Consider the following 16,912-nt stretch of genomic DNA (forward strand, 5'->3'; position numbering starts at 1 on the left):
ACGAAAATACGTTTTACATTTCTATGACCGCTCACCAAGATCCAATAATATATCATCTACGAGGTCGAGAATTCTTACCCTTCACCAGAGGGCAGATATAGTTACGAGCGAATAAGATTGCTCAGAATATCATCTAAACATACGTAGATCTTCCGTATTGGTCCTCCTTTCCTAAAAAATGGAAAGAACCAATTAGAAAGCACGTTGGAAAACTGCACTATAAAGAATGACTTCTAAAGAGCGTGGCAGTATACCAAAACGGGGCTGTTCAACACAAACCGCTTAACAGAGCAGTTCGGAAAAGTCATGTAACTAGAACCGTTTATCGAAAACCTTTCGAGCAACTGGTTAAAAAGTATCATTCAACCAGAGTAGTTCGCAGAATATCTTAGAATCAAAACAAGTAAGATAACTCTGAAGGAATTTCGTACTTCTCTTTTCATTTGAATATCATTATTGTCATAATAATATTCAATCTTCAAAATTTCGACTGAGTTAAATTCAAATAAACTTAAACAGCGTTTAATTTGCATTGTTACTTAACCAAATCAATTACTTTTCAACGTGAGTTAATCAGACTGGCGAATCTACTAAACTATCTCCGTACCCATTTTGATATATCCACTGGCACTCTATCTGGCATTGGTGAATTCGTTTCTTTACTCTACCATTTTTCGCAGTAGCACTTGTATCATTAATTGGTCCACCGGCACCCTATTTGGCATTGGTGGGGCTTGGGTTTACCTAGGCTGTTGAGTTGTTATCTAAATCCTAGTTACCTCATCCACCGGCGCCCCATCTGGCAATAGTGAACTATCGTTCTTTTTGAATAATATTATTCTTGGATATGAAGGTCGTGAACATCAAAACACTTTTTTTGTGTTAACGTTTCAGCCCTGATGGGGGCCCTCCTCAGAAAAATTTATTTAAAACATCTGTCACGAACAGAAATAATAAAATAATGTACAACTCGGTTATAACAAAATTAAATATGAAAGGTTTAGGTAATAAGCAGGGATGTTTATGCAAATATAAATGAGAGGAATTACCTGGTGTAAACTGACACTTTCAATTACCGAAGAAAAGGAACCACTAGTATGTAGTGAATGCGTGTTCGAATAGTCGAATAAAACACAAAAGTTCATTTTTTTAAAAAAACACTACGACAGCGATACGAAACTCCCAAGCATTCATCTTTATTGTTAATTTAATAAAAACACACAACGACCGTTTTAGGCTTTGAGTATGAAGCACTTTTGAACATGTGGAACGTCCAGTGTATAGTGGGGGGAGACCGATATCAGTCATTATCAGAGCAAGCACAGAGTCAACGGGTTAAATAGAAACCAGAATTTGTTAAGAAGGTAAAATCGAGAGCAAGCTCAGTCGGTAATAGATAGTTACGATGGGTGTATCACAAAGGTGTAAATAGTATTCAGATATTCAATATCTTGTCTTCGATTGACAGAATTGGGATATGCAACAATATTGCACATTTCTAACAATAACCTATTGTAATACAATGGTTCAATCTCAATAATTCTGGCTTGAGAATAATTGAATAAATGGTCGAAATCGATGGCATGCCTCGTCAGTGCAGTATAATTATCCTCATGTTCATGGATATTGCGTTTATGTTCAGTTATCCTGGTGTGTAGTTGCCTACTTGTTTGACCTATGTAGGACATATGTTGCAGGGAATTTTGTAGACTACACAAGAACGCATACACCGGGGTAAAGGGTCCTTACCAGAATCAAACATAGAGGATAGATCATGTGCACTTTTACCCACAAATTGGATTTTATACTTAGAGAATATTCTGTTGAGTGGCTCAAACAAACCCGCAACGTATGGGATGGAAATAAAGTTTTTTTGATTAACTTGTGCACCAGAGGCATCATTATTATTGTTGGAACTAATCGATGACAAGATGGAATCGTATTTGAGATGTATATGTTTGTTGAGCAGACGAGTTGGATAGTCATTTTTACGTAGTACCTGATGAATCAAGGACATATTTTTGTTATGAAATTCCATACTTGAAAGTCGAATCGCTCTATCAACCAAACAATAAATCGTTCCAATTTTGTAAGATCGGGGATGGTGAGAATGAAAATTTAAGTACCTTTGTGACCAGGTAGCCTTATGGAACCAGTCAGTTTTGATGAGCTGGTTATCATTATTGATCAGAACATCCAAAAAGCTAATTCGATGATTACACTCTATTTCAGAGAATTGCAATCTCGGATGGAATTGGTTGAAGACAGATAGCATTTCAGTAACTTTATCAGAAGGGACAGCTGTGATTATGTTATCTACATATCTGAAATAAAAAGGAGGCTTGAAGTCCAGTTTGTTGAGACAATATTGTTCAAGATCATCTAAAACCAAATCCGACAAAATTGAAGAGAGAGGCGAGCCCATCGGTAAACCATAAGTTTGAGCATAGTTGTTCTGATTAAATTTAAAAATGGCAGCCTTAAAACAGATGTGTAATGCTTTTATGAGTTCATTAAGTGGGACAGGAATCTTGTACACCAACTGATGCCAACGCTGCTTCACCGCGTTGATTGCTAGATCTTGTGAAACATTGGTAAACAATGACACAACATCCAGCGAAACCAACACATGATCAGGTGGGAGACGAAAGTTCCTGATAGATTTGACCAGAGCAAAACTATCTCTTACACGTGACAGAGGAGGGACAATGTTGTTACCAATCCATTTACTAAGGAAGCGGGCTAGATTGATGGTAGGACTGTCTGTGAACGAGACTATAATTCTTACCGGAGTATCCGGTTTATGAATTTTAGGCAGCCCGTAGGCTCTAGGTGGTAAACAATCAGTTTTTGCAATTTGCCGTCTAAGTTGTTCAGAAATGAGTTTACTTTTGGAACAATCCATTGTTAATTTTTTAACTTCCTGTTGCAGGGTACAAGTAAGATCATATCTAACAACTTTGTAGGTGTTGTTGTTAGAGAGTTGATGCAACATTTTTTCCTCGTACATTTGTTTGTTCATCACAACAGTCGTGTTGCCCTTGTCTGCCTTCAAGAAAAGTAAATCCTGGTTATGTTTATGAAAGATCTTAGTTTCATTAATTTTATCAAGGATATTCTTGTCAATGTGAATGAGAGAAGGGGTGTTAATGAACTTTTTTAAGGCGTTTGTAAAATCTAGCCGAGCCATATTGCGGCGGTCAGAGGGATTAAAAGAGATCTTTGATTCAAAATCAGAGATAAGTTTGTTGGTTGGAATGCGGTGGGGCTTAAAAGGAATGCCATATTTGGGACCCATTTTTAGAACGTCAGCAACATTGACAGGAATTTCCGTATTACTAAGGTTCACAATCCAATTTTCAAAGGTCGAGTCAATTAGATTAGAAGTGGGTCTTTTTTTGTTTTTAATAAGATTAGCTAGCTTGTTGATGTGAGAAGCCTTGTCAGCATTGAAAGCCGGTTCCAATTTTGAGTGTTGTGTGTCGAAAAATTATTTTGACACCTCGATAGGTAATTCTATCAAAATATTGTTCTCAAGCACCAGCAAAATATTTTGATATTTAATGATGGTCGCATGAGAGTCACTTATCTCGAGATTAAGTAACGACCTTTGAAATTTGTGTACATTATGGTGGTGAGCAGTTCGCGACTTAGACATTTTAAAACTAATACCGTTAGAGATAAGCTTAGGGAATTTTAAATGGGTTGGCAAGATCGATCGTTTCTTGCAGATTAAAAGAAAGATGCGGTGGTTTTTTAGCTTCAACAGAGACTCGGATATGGTGGCCCGAGGTCGCAGCTTTCCCGCCAAAGTCTTCCCATATGCAAGCGAGATAGCATGAAAAAACCCCATGGTTCCCACGTTTTATTCCGTTAGTATGATGAAGACGATTTTTCATGACCTTGGTGAATTGTTGAATAATATTATTCTTTCTTTTTTATTCTTGGATATGAAGGTCGTGAACATCAAAACACAAAACGTTAACACAAAAAAAGTGTTTTGATGTTCACGACCTTCATATCCAAGAATAATATTATTCAACAATTCACCAAGGTCAAGAAAAATCGTCTTTATCGTTCTTTTTCTTGGAAATATTTCCTCAAAACCCTACATACCAGGTTCGAGATGTAGCGATCGATTCCAAAGTTTTAGTCAATAATTATTAGTAGATATTTTATCATTCAGATAGAGACAATAATTCAGTTTCCGTAAGCAAAGTAATCGTGCGTAAATAGCGTCAATTTATATTATATCCACTCACTGTCGAGCACGCAGAGCCGCCTACAGCCCGAATCATCAAGATCAACGAAACATAAGGGACAACTTTTATCTCTAAAGCTCATTTGCTCTCAATATAAGTTCAACCAAGGGAGGAAGACTCAGGGTTCATCTCAGGTAAATCATGTTTCGGAATTTTGTCTTTATGCGAGCGTTAAATTATTGCGGCGAATTAGGGTCGTCTGTAAATAAATAATAGTCGAACCAAATCCATACGAATGAAACTCGCTCTCAAGATGTTGTTTGAACGACGCCGTGCGATAGTAATGAAGATGTGGATTGCTCAGTGGATGCTCAAATGCTCAATAACAAAATCAAAAAATGAAAGACATATTTTCAAAATATAGGCAATCGTTGACGTTGTCCCTGATATTCATTGTCAGTATCGGTGGCCATGGAGTACGTCAGTAGAAATTCGGCTAAGCATTCTGTGATACAGCCCTATGAGAAGTGAAGACACCTGGTGGTGCTGATGTCTCGTGCAAAAATCTATACCCGATGGATTGAAGAATCTAAGAGCCCGACTTAATCCTTAGCGTCGAGACGCCCATCATTTGTAATGCTCTAGTTACACTTGCCTTCGACTTCTACCGCAAGCCGCACTCGTTCAGATGTTGCCTATTTTGGGCACTTGTTACACAATATACTATTTCCATACCTTTTCTATACGCGAGCGATATGAATCCTGTGTAGAAACACGATGTGTGTGCGTGAGTGTGCGTCATGCAATTTCTTGTGCAATGACATCTCGACGATAAATGAACGGATTTTAATGATATTGATCTTGAATCTCTGCTCTTAATCGACGCGGCTCTTTTTAACTCATAACTCATCAGATTTTGCTTTGATTGATCCAGCAGTGTTTAGGTTAGTTAAATGAGACAGTTGAAAACTGAGTAGCATCTTATTGATAGTGTTTTCTCAGCTCCAAACGTGTCCACGTGAGTAGTTCACAGGCTAGCTCATTCGGATCAATTGGACTCTCAATTACTTGTTTTAATGACCATACGAGCGCACGCACAGCATCATATATCTCAAACTTCAAAATCATTTCATTACTCTGGAGAGAAAAAATTATTATACACCACATTCCTGTGAGCGTATATATTCACATCCAGAGAAATGCATCTGATAAAAGTCTTCAAAGTAATCTAAAGCATTGTTCAATCGATATCTGAGTGAAAAAAGGTACATACGTGAATGGTTCCCCAATAATGATGTCATCCCGGAGCTCAAAATCGAATTTTATATCGTTGAACTTTTCGTTAAGGTAATAACGACTGAACAGTGATGCGCTGTGTTGCAATGCCTTCAACATGACTGCTCTCTCCTCGCCCGATTCTGAAGCAGAAAACGGTGGTATGTTATGTTCTTCGGATGCAGGATGAATCATTACTGCATTGAATTCTGTTTTCTTTTTTAACTTTTTTTTTTAAACGCATTTACTTACTTTCCGGGTATTTGTACATATTTGTGATATCGTCACGTTCCCATTTTCCAACTGCTTTTGTGCAAACAGATCTTCCAATTCTGTGAAAATACGTAGTATGTTATGAATTTGAGAAATAAATTAAAAATACACCTCCATCTGAAACTAAAATATCTATTATCAGAAAGAACGGTAGTATAGCAAAGCTATTGTACAAGTCGATAGGGATACAATTACGTCCGAAACTCGTTGAGGGACTCTCGAACAATATGCGACAGAGCGACAGTTGAAAATATGTGACCTTCATGAAGCTTTTGATCACATAAGTTGATTATTTCAGAAGTTATTCTAAATGTGGTTAATTCATAGTAAGCCTCGCGTTCGAATTAATTGTGTAAGTGTGTGGGTAGCAATGCGCAACGAGCGTGCAGCGAGCGTCGCAATGCAATAAAGATTCTATAATTGTGGGTCATGACCCCGGTGGATTGGCAATATGCCAAGATTTGCATGCAGTGTGTCTGTCATAGTAGATAGAATACGAGAGTTCTGGATACAAAGATTCGATCGTTTTTACCCGCAGGTAGTTTGATAATGATATTCTAAAGTGTTGGAAGAGCGGATATTTTGAATTTTGCCCTCTTTATTGATCGGTTGCTGTTTCACCGGTCAGGCCCACTTTGTTTCCAGTGTTCACCGTAGGATGCTGTTACCATAGATGGCGCTGCCCGCATTACCGGCTGAATTTACCCAAGAGGGGGGGGGGGGGGGGGGGATGTTTAAATCTTTCACCGCAAGATGGCTACGATTTTATTGAGTAGCGATGGGGAAATATTGTGTAAGAAAATGACGATTTGAGGCTTTTTCACCAAAATATGTCGACAGAAGACAGTGCAGATAATGAACGCGATAGGTGCCAATATAAAAAAATCAGTCTGGAATAGGGGAGTCATGAAATATTTGCCCGCAAAATGCCTGAAGATATTTCTGAAGATTTGAAGATTAATAAATCAGTTTGGAATGTAAAACGATTTATAAAAAAATGTCCCACAAATATCTGATGTCGTTGTTAATAAATCAGGTTTGAAAAGGGGTATTTATGAAAGACATTTCCCATGAAATGCATGACGAGTCGTGTTCAGTGGAAAACTTTAGTGGGGACAAATACTACATAAACGTAAGCTTATTTCCAATAGTCACTCTGTGCTATCGTTTTTGCGTAGTAAACTGTTCTCACTAGTCAAAAAAGAAACTCTCATCGAGAACGCAATGGATCTGGGGATAATCAACCACGTCAACCACCTGGAGAATCTGTCTATCAAGAAGATGTCGGAACGCGTAATTGGTGGGTTATTTGATGTCGTTGGGCTAAGACTGTTCGAAAAGAAATTCGGGGTACGTGTTCTGGCAACGATCGATGGAGAAGACATCGTTTTTTTATCGGCGAGAATCGCGAAGGTCCGACAAGATGGTCCTATAATTTGGCTAGCTTACCGACTGAATACAGGGCTACTAACGCTTGATCAACACGAAACACTATAAAATACTTGTAAAAAATCTGTGGCGGATGTACCGAAGATTGTGAGAAATGCGTCTTATGTGTACGACAAGGGTGAGGAGTAGAAAGCATGGCTGACGGAGATCCTCGATGACACGATACTGTCTAAGATGCAACTGTCTACCCAAAAATGTAGACAATACGCACAAAGATAGTAATAGAATTTGACACAATTATACGCATGTATATCTAGAAAAATAAAATTTATTATATGTATATAAAAAAATAGAATGTTTCACAAGTATGCATATATCTTCATAACTTTTATCGGTTCTTGCAGTATAAATTAATTCAAAGCAAAGACGTAAATATTATAAATTGTACTTGAGGAGAAATATATAATGCATAATTGCGAGTTTCTATATAATTTATAGTTTATTGTTCAAAATCATGTATAGAATTCACACTATCCATTTCACCATCATCATGTCTATCTTGAATATCTATCATTGTGGCTGTCATCTCATTCCCCCATTCCCTAAAAATAATTTCTATAAATACATGTACATAATACATGTAATACTGGCAGTTTGGCCTCACTTTGGCCGGCCGTACATCCCCCACGAGCTTCCGAAGCTTTTTTAGTGAGAACTCCGACGCTGCTTCCGAAAAGCCAATAATTATTTCCTCGCTCGATACCTCATCCTTCCCCCAATCATTGGTCAACCAACCTTTATCATCGGCGATTGGAGCTGGGACAAATTCATGGTCGCATAGAGAATAACATGACAGTAAAAAAAAAGAACTGCAAAATCTGTCAAAAGAGCAAACGAAATGTGAGTTGGATTATTATTAATACCACAAAGCAGATCGGTACTGAAGTGCTACACACCAATACTCCTACTGATATAAAAAGAAATTTAATCATACAGTATCAATTATAATTTTATTTTAATTTATTTATAGTACACATACCACTTCTCCGAGTATCGCTCATTGTCGGAAAAGGGGTCAGTTAGGTCAAGATGGTTAAAGTCTGGTTCAACCTCCTGCACCTTAAAGATGCAGGCTCGGAGGATGAGGGGGCCGAGGATGGGCGTTGGGATTGGGGTGGTAGCGTGATCTTCCATGTAATATGTGTGGAGAGGTCGTCAGGATGTTGGTTAGTGCCGCCAGTCCGCCTGAACTACAAAGGGTGGCGGCACATTTAGGGCGCGGCCATAACCCCACCGACTGAGAATCTGGCCCCATACAGTTCTTTACTACGAATATGAATTTTTCTTCTCTTCAAACACTATATATGAAAGAATGTATGTAGATAGAGAATGTTTACATTTTGTATTCTTGCTTCCGATGAGAAGTCAAATAAGTCGGACAGGCCGTCTAATAATTGATATGCATATCATTAATTATGAGAATATAATTGTTGAAAGATATAAATTCGAACAATTGCTGATTTCGAAAGATTAACGACGGAGCCAGGAATCGAACCTTTTGTCTAGAGATGCTTAGCCGGAGCCTTACTCCACTAGACCACCTAGCCGCCCTGACTCTGTTGTTAATTTCTCTCATCACCAGTGAGTTCGAATTTGTTCTCAGGTGCCCGGGTATGTGTGAATATGAATTTTTCTTCTTCAAGCACTATAAATATATGTAAGAATGTATGTAGATGGAGAATGTTTACATTTTGTATTCTTGCTTCCGATGGGAAGCCAAATAAGACGGACAGGCCGTCTAATTCATAAAAAAAGACATCTACCTTTAAATGATCAAACTTTAACCTTCAATAACTTCTGAACAGTGAGGATACAAAAAAATTGTAAGAGACCATTTTTTTAAAGAATTCAATTTCCTACAAAAATATGAGACCAATTTTTTTTCAGAAATAGTAGATACCGAGATGTGTATTTTTCTTCCTCACCATGAGAAAAAATTAGAAAACTGCGAGGCGGAGGACCTTCCTATTAAAATTAAGAGCTCATACTTGGAGAGAACGTTTTTGAGGTCTCTACCAACCAAGTTTTCGGAGTATAGAGTAAAAAAAAATAGTCGATTTTTTTGGACCACCCTAATATATATTGTAACGTGGCGTTTCAGAGTCGCCCGTCACAAGGGCACACAACCGTTATTATTTCTAGTTTATGCATCCTCAGCAGGGTACTTCAACCGAACTCGATACAAAATAGGCAATAACTACTTTTAACTGATTCTTTCTTTTAAATTCTGTATTTCGCGCTTCGGCGCACGCTAATAAGGTACTTGGACGACAACGATCCCGACCACCGAGGGACCGATATCTACCGTTTCCAGCTCTCGACGACTTCGCCTACCGACGGTCTAATCAGACTATACTGGCTACCTTGGTGCACTTCCCTTGCTACCGGGGTAGCATCCACCCGAACCTTCCGTATCGCCTCGACTGCCGGTAAACAGGGAGATAAAAATCCTCCCGACGGCCGAGGGCACCGCTCCTCAAGGAGGAACCAGCCGCCCGCTCTATCGGATGCCGTAAGGATGGCGTGAAGGGCAGACCGTAGCCTGCCATCTTCCGACTTACCGGCCTGGTGCCGGACCGACCCCAAACCACTACGTCCAGATTAATAAAGCCATCGTTCCGAGGATCGACGCAGCCTTCCTGTCGGCAAGGACTAATTGTGTGGGTCGTGGTCCACGGTTTAGCCAACCGTCTGACTGCACGACCTCGGGTATAGGCAGCCGGCTACTGCCTGTACAAAAACCGGTGGAAGTGAACAGTGAGGCGTCACTCTCCACTCGGTAATTGTGACCGAGAGGCACCCTGTGTATGCCTCTGTCAAAGAAGTCCCCGATGATAGGCAACCTGGACAGTAAACTGAAGCAGCTATTAAATCGTACGAGTTGGTGTCACTGACGAAATCACGAGCAGTACATTATGCCACATCTAGCGGTAATCTTCGAAAACGCATGACCACGCCGTAACCAATATTCGCCACAGGGGGATGGTCTATTTGCGGTGGGGGTCAACCAACCAATCAAAGGGAAGAAGAATCACCTCACGACAACCGCGAGATCGGCGAGCCGAACTCCGACCTCCTGCTATTCTACGCTTGACCTGCTGAGTGACAGCTACGAATTTCTGAATCCTCCCGATATAAGCTCTCGATCCGTCTTCCTCTACCGCTACCGTTTCTATCTTACTATCGTTTTGCTCTACCGTTAGATTCTTCCTATAAATTCAAGTCCTTTCCGTCCTTCCTGTTTTCCCTTATTTAATATCATAAGTTTTATTTTAAATTAGACTCAGTGTTGTGTGCCTGAGATCATCTGTTATGGTAAGGCTTCTGCCTCTGTATTGTATCGTTACGAAGTTGCTTATAATTTCTATTCTTTCTCATGATATTTATCGACTTCGTGTGAATCATGGTCCACGGATTAGAGTTGTAGTAAGCCGCCGTGTGACTGCATGATTTCGGTCATTAATATTGTATTTATCGTTTCTTGGTTGCATCGTGCGATGCCAGTTTTGTGTGAATCTTGGTCCACGGATTAGAGTTGCAGTAAGCCGGCGTGTGACTGCATGATTTCAGTGATTAATTATCTTCGTGTCTGAGCGACCTCGTAACTGCCGAATAATCAATTCTTTTGTATTTATAATTTTTCTGGTTATTTGTGAATTTCTATTAGCCTGCTTCTGTATTTTCTATCGTATCTTGAGCCCTATTGGCTTTACGTTTCATTTCATACTTTTTTGTAATAGTAGTGTGCCTTATATTTTATTTCTGTTATTGCTTATTATATTTTTATTTATTTTTGTGCCTATTGTATCGTATATCGAGTTCCTTGGAGTACAACCGAGCGTAGAATCAGCCTCTAAATATTACCGCACCTTTTTTCTATTGCTATTGGCAATTTTATATTATTTTCGTCTGTTATTCTTTTCTCCGTATCTTGTTACGTTAAGTTCTGCGTCTTGATCTTGATTCTTTTATACTGCGGTGTATTTAGTGTATTTCTTTATTTTGTGAACTCTCCGAATTTCTCACTCTCTCATAATTTTGTATTTCGTATTCTCTCAAAAGTTATGTTTAGGAATTCATTGTTTAATTCCTCAGGTCCGTAATCATTATAAATTATTGATTCTGTCGTTTATGAATAATTCTACCGAAAGTTATCTAGTCGATCGTTTACGCTGCCGATTTTGCAAATTGTTAATGAATGTCAATCTCTCCCACTGGTTATAATCTATGGTAAATTCGTCGTATTATCTACCGAGCTATCGTTACCTTGTTTTCTATCGATTGCAGTAAAGTTGTCCCGTTCTTAATTGACAGAATAATAATTTTCGGGGCGTCATTTGCACCTTGGGTAAGATCAGGTCGCTCAGTGACGTGTAGTTTTAAGTAAATTTTTGTATTATATCGCTTCTCCTGACCTACGTTAATTTTTCTCTGTTAACTACCGTCTCTTGTTTTAAAGCTACCGTTTAATTCTATTCTACCGAAATTATTGTGAACAACGATTGCTTATTTTATAAACTACCGCTGTCGATACCATTTCATTTGCCTGTCTCAACCATGTAACCTTCTCGACAATATATGATCGATTGACCGACCAGTTCATTTTCCTTCTGACTTGAGTTTATTCTTTATTTTATTATTTTCTTAATTCTGTAATTATTGTTAGCTGCCTTGAATACCACCACTCTACCAGTTCGTGTGAGTAGCTGAGCCTAGCCAGCCATAGAACGGGTTCTCTATTCATTTTTCGTACGGTTTCGTGTTATTTTTATTGATTCGTATTATTGTTTGAAAATCGACGCTGACGCGTCTGGCGCCCAACATAATTGATTTTGTTATAGTTTAATATTCTGAATAAGTGGAGAATCGCGCCAAAGTGTCAACGGTAAGTCCTCATCCGAGGGTCACAGAATTTTGCGTTACAATATACATATATATTAGAGTGTTTCAAAAAAACCGACTATTTTTTTCTTCGAAAAACACTGAAAAATCTTCCGAGTGTCTCTCAAAAATGACCTCGATAAAATACGAGCTCTTAATATTGATATTTAGAGGTGGCGATTCTCAATTTTCTATTTCCCATTTAAATAACATGGGAAAATTTTTTGTGAAATTTAGAATTTTATTGCTCGAAAACGAATCAGTGTGAAGATATAACCAAAATATATTCTTGTAGGAAATTTTACGCTCTACAAAAGAGATCAAAATAAAGATTTGCGTAATGTGAGTCGTTTCGGAGTTATCAGGCCTCAAACATCGAACCGTTTGAAATAATGATGTTATTAATTTATAAATGCTACAAAACTGACTTATATCACTTGAATACACAATATTATTGACTTTAAAATTGAAATTATGTATCTTCCAATGAAATATTAATTAATAAATTTCATTAATCAACGATATGAGTCAGTTTTGTAGCATTTATAAATTGATAACATCATTATTTCAAACGGTTCGATGTTTGAGGCCTGATAACGCCGAAACGACTTACCTGACGCAAATATTTATTCAGATCTTTTTTGTAGAGCGTAAAATTTCTTACAAGAATGTGTTTTGTTTATATATTCACACTGATTCGTTTTGGAGCAATGAAATTCTGAATTTAAAAAAAAATTTTTCCCATGTTATTTAAATGAGAAATGAAAAATTGAGAATCGCCACCTCTAAATATCAATATTGAAAGCTCATATTTTACCGAGGTCATTTTTGAGGGACACTCGGAAGATTTTTCAATGTTCTTCGAAAAAAAAAATAGTCAGTTTTTTTGAAACACTCTAATATATATATATTGTGACGTGGTATTTCGCACCCCGTCACATGGTTTGATTATTGCACTTCCCTACGTACGAAATATCGCTAAAGATAACGGAAGCACATCTGAGAGTAGTATAGCAAGGAGAGTTCTGCGTAGAAACACCTTCTTTACCGACCAAGCCGACCAGTCCGCCTATACATTTTCCCCAGACTCAAACCCTTTTCCGCTTCGCGCAGCCCAGACGCAAGCCCTTGAAAGTTACTCCCACTCTCGCAAGATAAAATGTGCTCTGCCGACCGTTCGTCGGTAAGAAAATCTCCCAAATGACCATGATTGTCGGTAAAAAATCCTCCAAATGACCATGATCGTCGGTAAAAAATGCCTGAAATTGCCGTGGTATTACCCCTTGTGGGATAAGTTGTGTTCTTTGTCGGTAAAGAAAATCATGCTCATCGAGCGGGATCGATAAGTGCATTACCGAGCGCACTCCGTGAATCCTCAGGCGTTCGAGCGGTCCCCGTGGATCCTCGAACGTACGACCGGGAATCCTGGCGTGTGTCAGGTTTTGAGAGCTTCCAGAAGGTTCGAGAAGATTCTCACGGCCTTGAACGAATTTTAGACAAACAATGCGTTCGGCAAGTTTCGACTCGACGGCGAGCGGCATGCGGTCAAAGGATTTCGGTGCGACGTTGAATTTTAGACAAACAATTCTCGGAATCGTCCGACGAAAACAATACTCGGAATCGTCCGACGAGTTTCGACTTGACGGCGAGCGGCCTGCGGCCAACGGATTGCAGTGCGACGTTGAGCTCGTGAGCCCTGTGAAGAAGCCGCCTCGGTGTGTGTGAGTCACGTCGGTGTTTACCCATAAAAGGGACCATGTCAGCGTAGAGCGATCATTCTAGAGCAAGCTTCGAAACTCTATCTTTGTCAAGTGTGTGATCGAAAGAAGAAGAAGAAACATGGATTCCGAAAAGTGTTTGAAATTAATACAAATTATGGAAACGGCGTTCAAGATTTTATCTGAAAAATCGTCACCGGCAGAGATTGCAAAATGGATTCGACTCGGAACCCAAAATATCAGGCTTTTGAATAAAATCTTACGCAACAACGCCTCAACGATCGGGGAGAAGACAAGAATTTTGACCACAATTGGAATTCTGAAATCGTTGACAGTCAAATTTCAACAATTTCAAAAAGTGGGTGACGGATTACGAAGCCGACGAAGAAGCGATTTTACAACTCGATATTTGAATCGCTTGTGACACATTACGAAATCAAACTTTACTCCACGTACAGTAATTTGAAGGCTTCGATCTGTGAACGTTTCAATCGAACGCTAAGAGGTAAAATGTGGAAACGATTCAGCATGCAAGGAAGCTACAAGTGGCTCGATATCTTATCCGATTTGGTTTCGGCTTACAACAACGTCAAACACCGAACCATAAGAATGAAACCGTCGGATGTCACCGTTGCAAACGAGAGGCTGTTATTACGTCAGGCGTACGGAGGGCTTCGAACGATACCTACCATATCGGCAAAGTTCAAATCCGGGGACAAAATTCGAATCAGCAAATTCAAAAATGTCTTCGAGAAAGGTTACACTCCCAATTGGACGACTGAAATATTCACGATAAGTCGAGTGGAAAATACTCATCCTGTGACGTACAAGCTAAAAGACTACCGAGATCAACCCATCGCTGGTGGTTTCTACGAACAAGAGCTCCTCAAGGTTAAATATGCGGATATCTATCTGGTGGAGAAGGTGCTCAAGAAGCGTGGAACAAAAATATACGTTAAATGGTTAGGTTTTGACAATACACACACAACAGTTGGATAAACGAATCGGATATGTAACATTTGAATAAATGAATTTTTTTGTAAAAACGTGTGTCCCTCTTTATTTTATATCCGACACACAACAAGTATGCGTCTTTATTTTTTAGACAATCGACAGACATATGCATCGTTGTACAATTTCTTATATTTCGGAGCGTTCTTATTCACCATCCTACATAATAATATTTTATACATCATGGTACAGTTATAAATTAAGTCCTACATAGATTACGATACCGTAATTACAAAACTGAGGTACAGGCTTGTAACCCCACGGAAGTGTGTCAGTTGTATTTTGGAACACGATCCGCTTGTCGTCATTCCAGCTCAGTGCCACTTTCTGCTGTTTTACAGTGTATACCTCGTGCTTTCAACTTAATATCAAATGCTGGTTTGTGGACAAATTTTCACGTTCCAACGCACGTTCCAAATAATCGTTGAAAGTTATTTTTCTCAACGCTGATCCTCTAACACTTTTGGCACGTTTATTGTCTTTACCATCTCCCAAGACTCGGAATGCGTACAATTTTGCTCTTAATCCTACAAATTTCAACATTATTTTCCCGTTATTTTCGTCCTTCATCAAGCCGAGAACTTTTTTGTTCGCTCGAGGCATTCCATACGCGTTGTCAAGCGGATAATCAGACGTATTGAATTTATGCAAGTCCTCCTTCATATGTTCGTATATGTCAGGGACGGTAAAGTTGTAAATCAAACTGTCGGTATCCGTATACACATTAATTTTGCTTCGTTGCCAAATTTCTGCTTAATATAATTATAATGAAAATCATAGATATATGTTTTAGCCAGATCCATGATGGAGAAACCTGCATACAATGGTTTATTCAACGTGACTTTCGTCTTACTCATTTCAACGATAATTATATCTTTGTCGAAAACGGTGCAGCTGTGAAAATTGGGTTTGGCTATAGTAGCTGTAGCACCGTATCTTCCATCCCATTTCGTGATCAGCCTGACATCTCTATACTTCCTAACATTTTCCATTGTTTTACCAGAAACTGCGTTGTTCATCAGTTTGTAAAAATTTTTCTCGAATTCGTTGTGAGATTTTTTGCGCAAATTGGTATTCAAATCTATGTATTTTTTGAGCCACGGGGATTGTCTGAATTTGAGAACTCTGTGAATTTTGAGTAATTTTAAGCCTAATTGTAAGCATTGTTTCAAAACCCTATAGTGAACAACGTAGTTTTTTCTTGTAAAGTAGCGTGGGCGTCAATTTCGGTTGCTTACCATTCGAGATCGGAGGTATATAGTGCTCCGGACACAGTGGTAAATCCTTATGAATTTCATGCAGTTCCTCAGGATATTCCAAATCCACCTCCAGTATGTAACCAAGCTCCGCATCGTCCGAGATGGTAAGAACGTCGCATTGTCCGAAGTCTGATAACCATTCGAAGGAACTGTATGGCAGAGCAAAGCTCATAGCAGCACCGTACAAATTATTAACGTCAAAGTACATGAGATAAGATTCTTCGACCTCAGGATCGAATTCCTCACCCATGTACCTGTTGTTAGCCTTTGCGTATCTGTTCGAACACTGTGACACACCACCTCGAATACCCTTTTCGATAAACATAACCATGTCTATGTCGGTGAGAAGCTCGAGCTCGATGCCTGTACACTTTAACATCGCATCAAACGACAGACCGGGCGCGGTGTAATAATGTAACCGGTCCAGGTTGTACGTTGTCCAACAGCTCTGTCGAAAGTTTTGAAAAACGTCGGCTAGTGAAAACACGTCCGTCTGTAAATACAAGTCCGAATACTCTCCCAAAGTTTGAACGTTAAAAGTTTGCCAAACGTTACATGCATATATGCATAGTCGTCGTCTGATATATCCCGATCATTTAATTTTGAGTAAAATTGTGGTTTGGATGGTAGCCGTGTGTCCTCGAGCTTCTCCCAACTGTCTATGTATTCGTACTGGAACAGTCCTTTTCTGATCAATAACTGAAATTTATCTGAGCTACGATAAAATTTTTGTGTGATTGATTTTTGATCATCACCGAGATACGTTGCTAATTTCTCAAGATTACTGGGCATGAAACGGTACGAATCTACGAATCTAAACTTTATATCTGTCCCCTCGACATAT

General features: G+C 39.0%; 1 protein-coding gene across 4 annotated transcripts in view; it reads right to left on the minus strand.

Annotated features, from left to right (window-relative positions):
- Positions 1-16,912, minus strand: part of LOC107227861 (annulin-like) — a 486,920-nt gene that overhangs the window by 116,338 nt on the left and 353,670 nt on the right. For all 4 annotated transcript variants that reach the window (XM_046738423.1, XM_046738482.1, XM_046738525.1 and 1 more), the window contains 2 exons: positions 5,730-5,809; positions 5,476-5,620 (listed from right to left, as the gene is read on the minus strand). In XM_046738423.1, the coding sequence (XP_046594379.1) occupies positions 5,476-5,620; positions 5,730-5,809 (225 nt within the window). The remainder of the gene's footprint in view (positions 1-5,475; positions 5,621-5,729; positions 5,810-16,912) is intronic.

The sequence above is a fragment of the Neodiprion lecontei genome, chromosome 1 (genome assembly GCF_021901455.1).
Source record: "Neodiprion lecontei isolate iyNeoLeco1 chromosome 1, iyNeoLeco1.1, whole genome shotgun sequence".
In the NCBI taxonomy this organism is placed as follows: domain Eukaryota; kingdom Metazoa; phylum Arthropoda; class Insecta; order Hymenoptera; family Diprionidae; genus Neodiprion; species Neodiprion lecontei.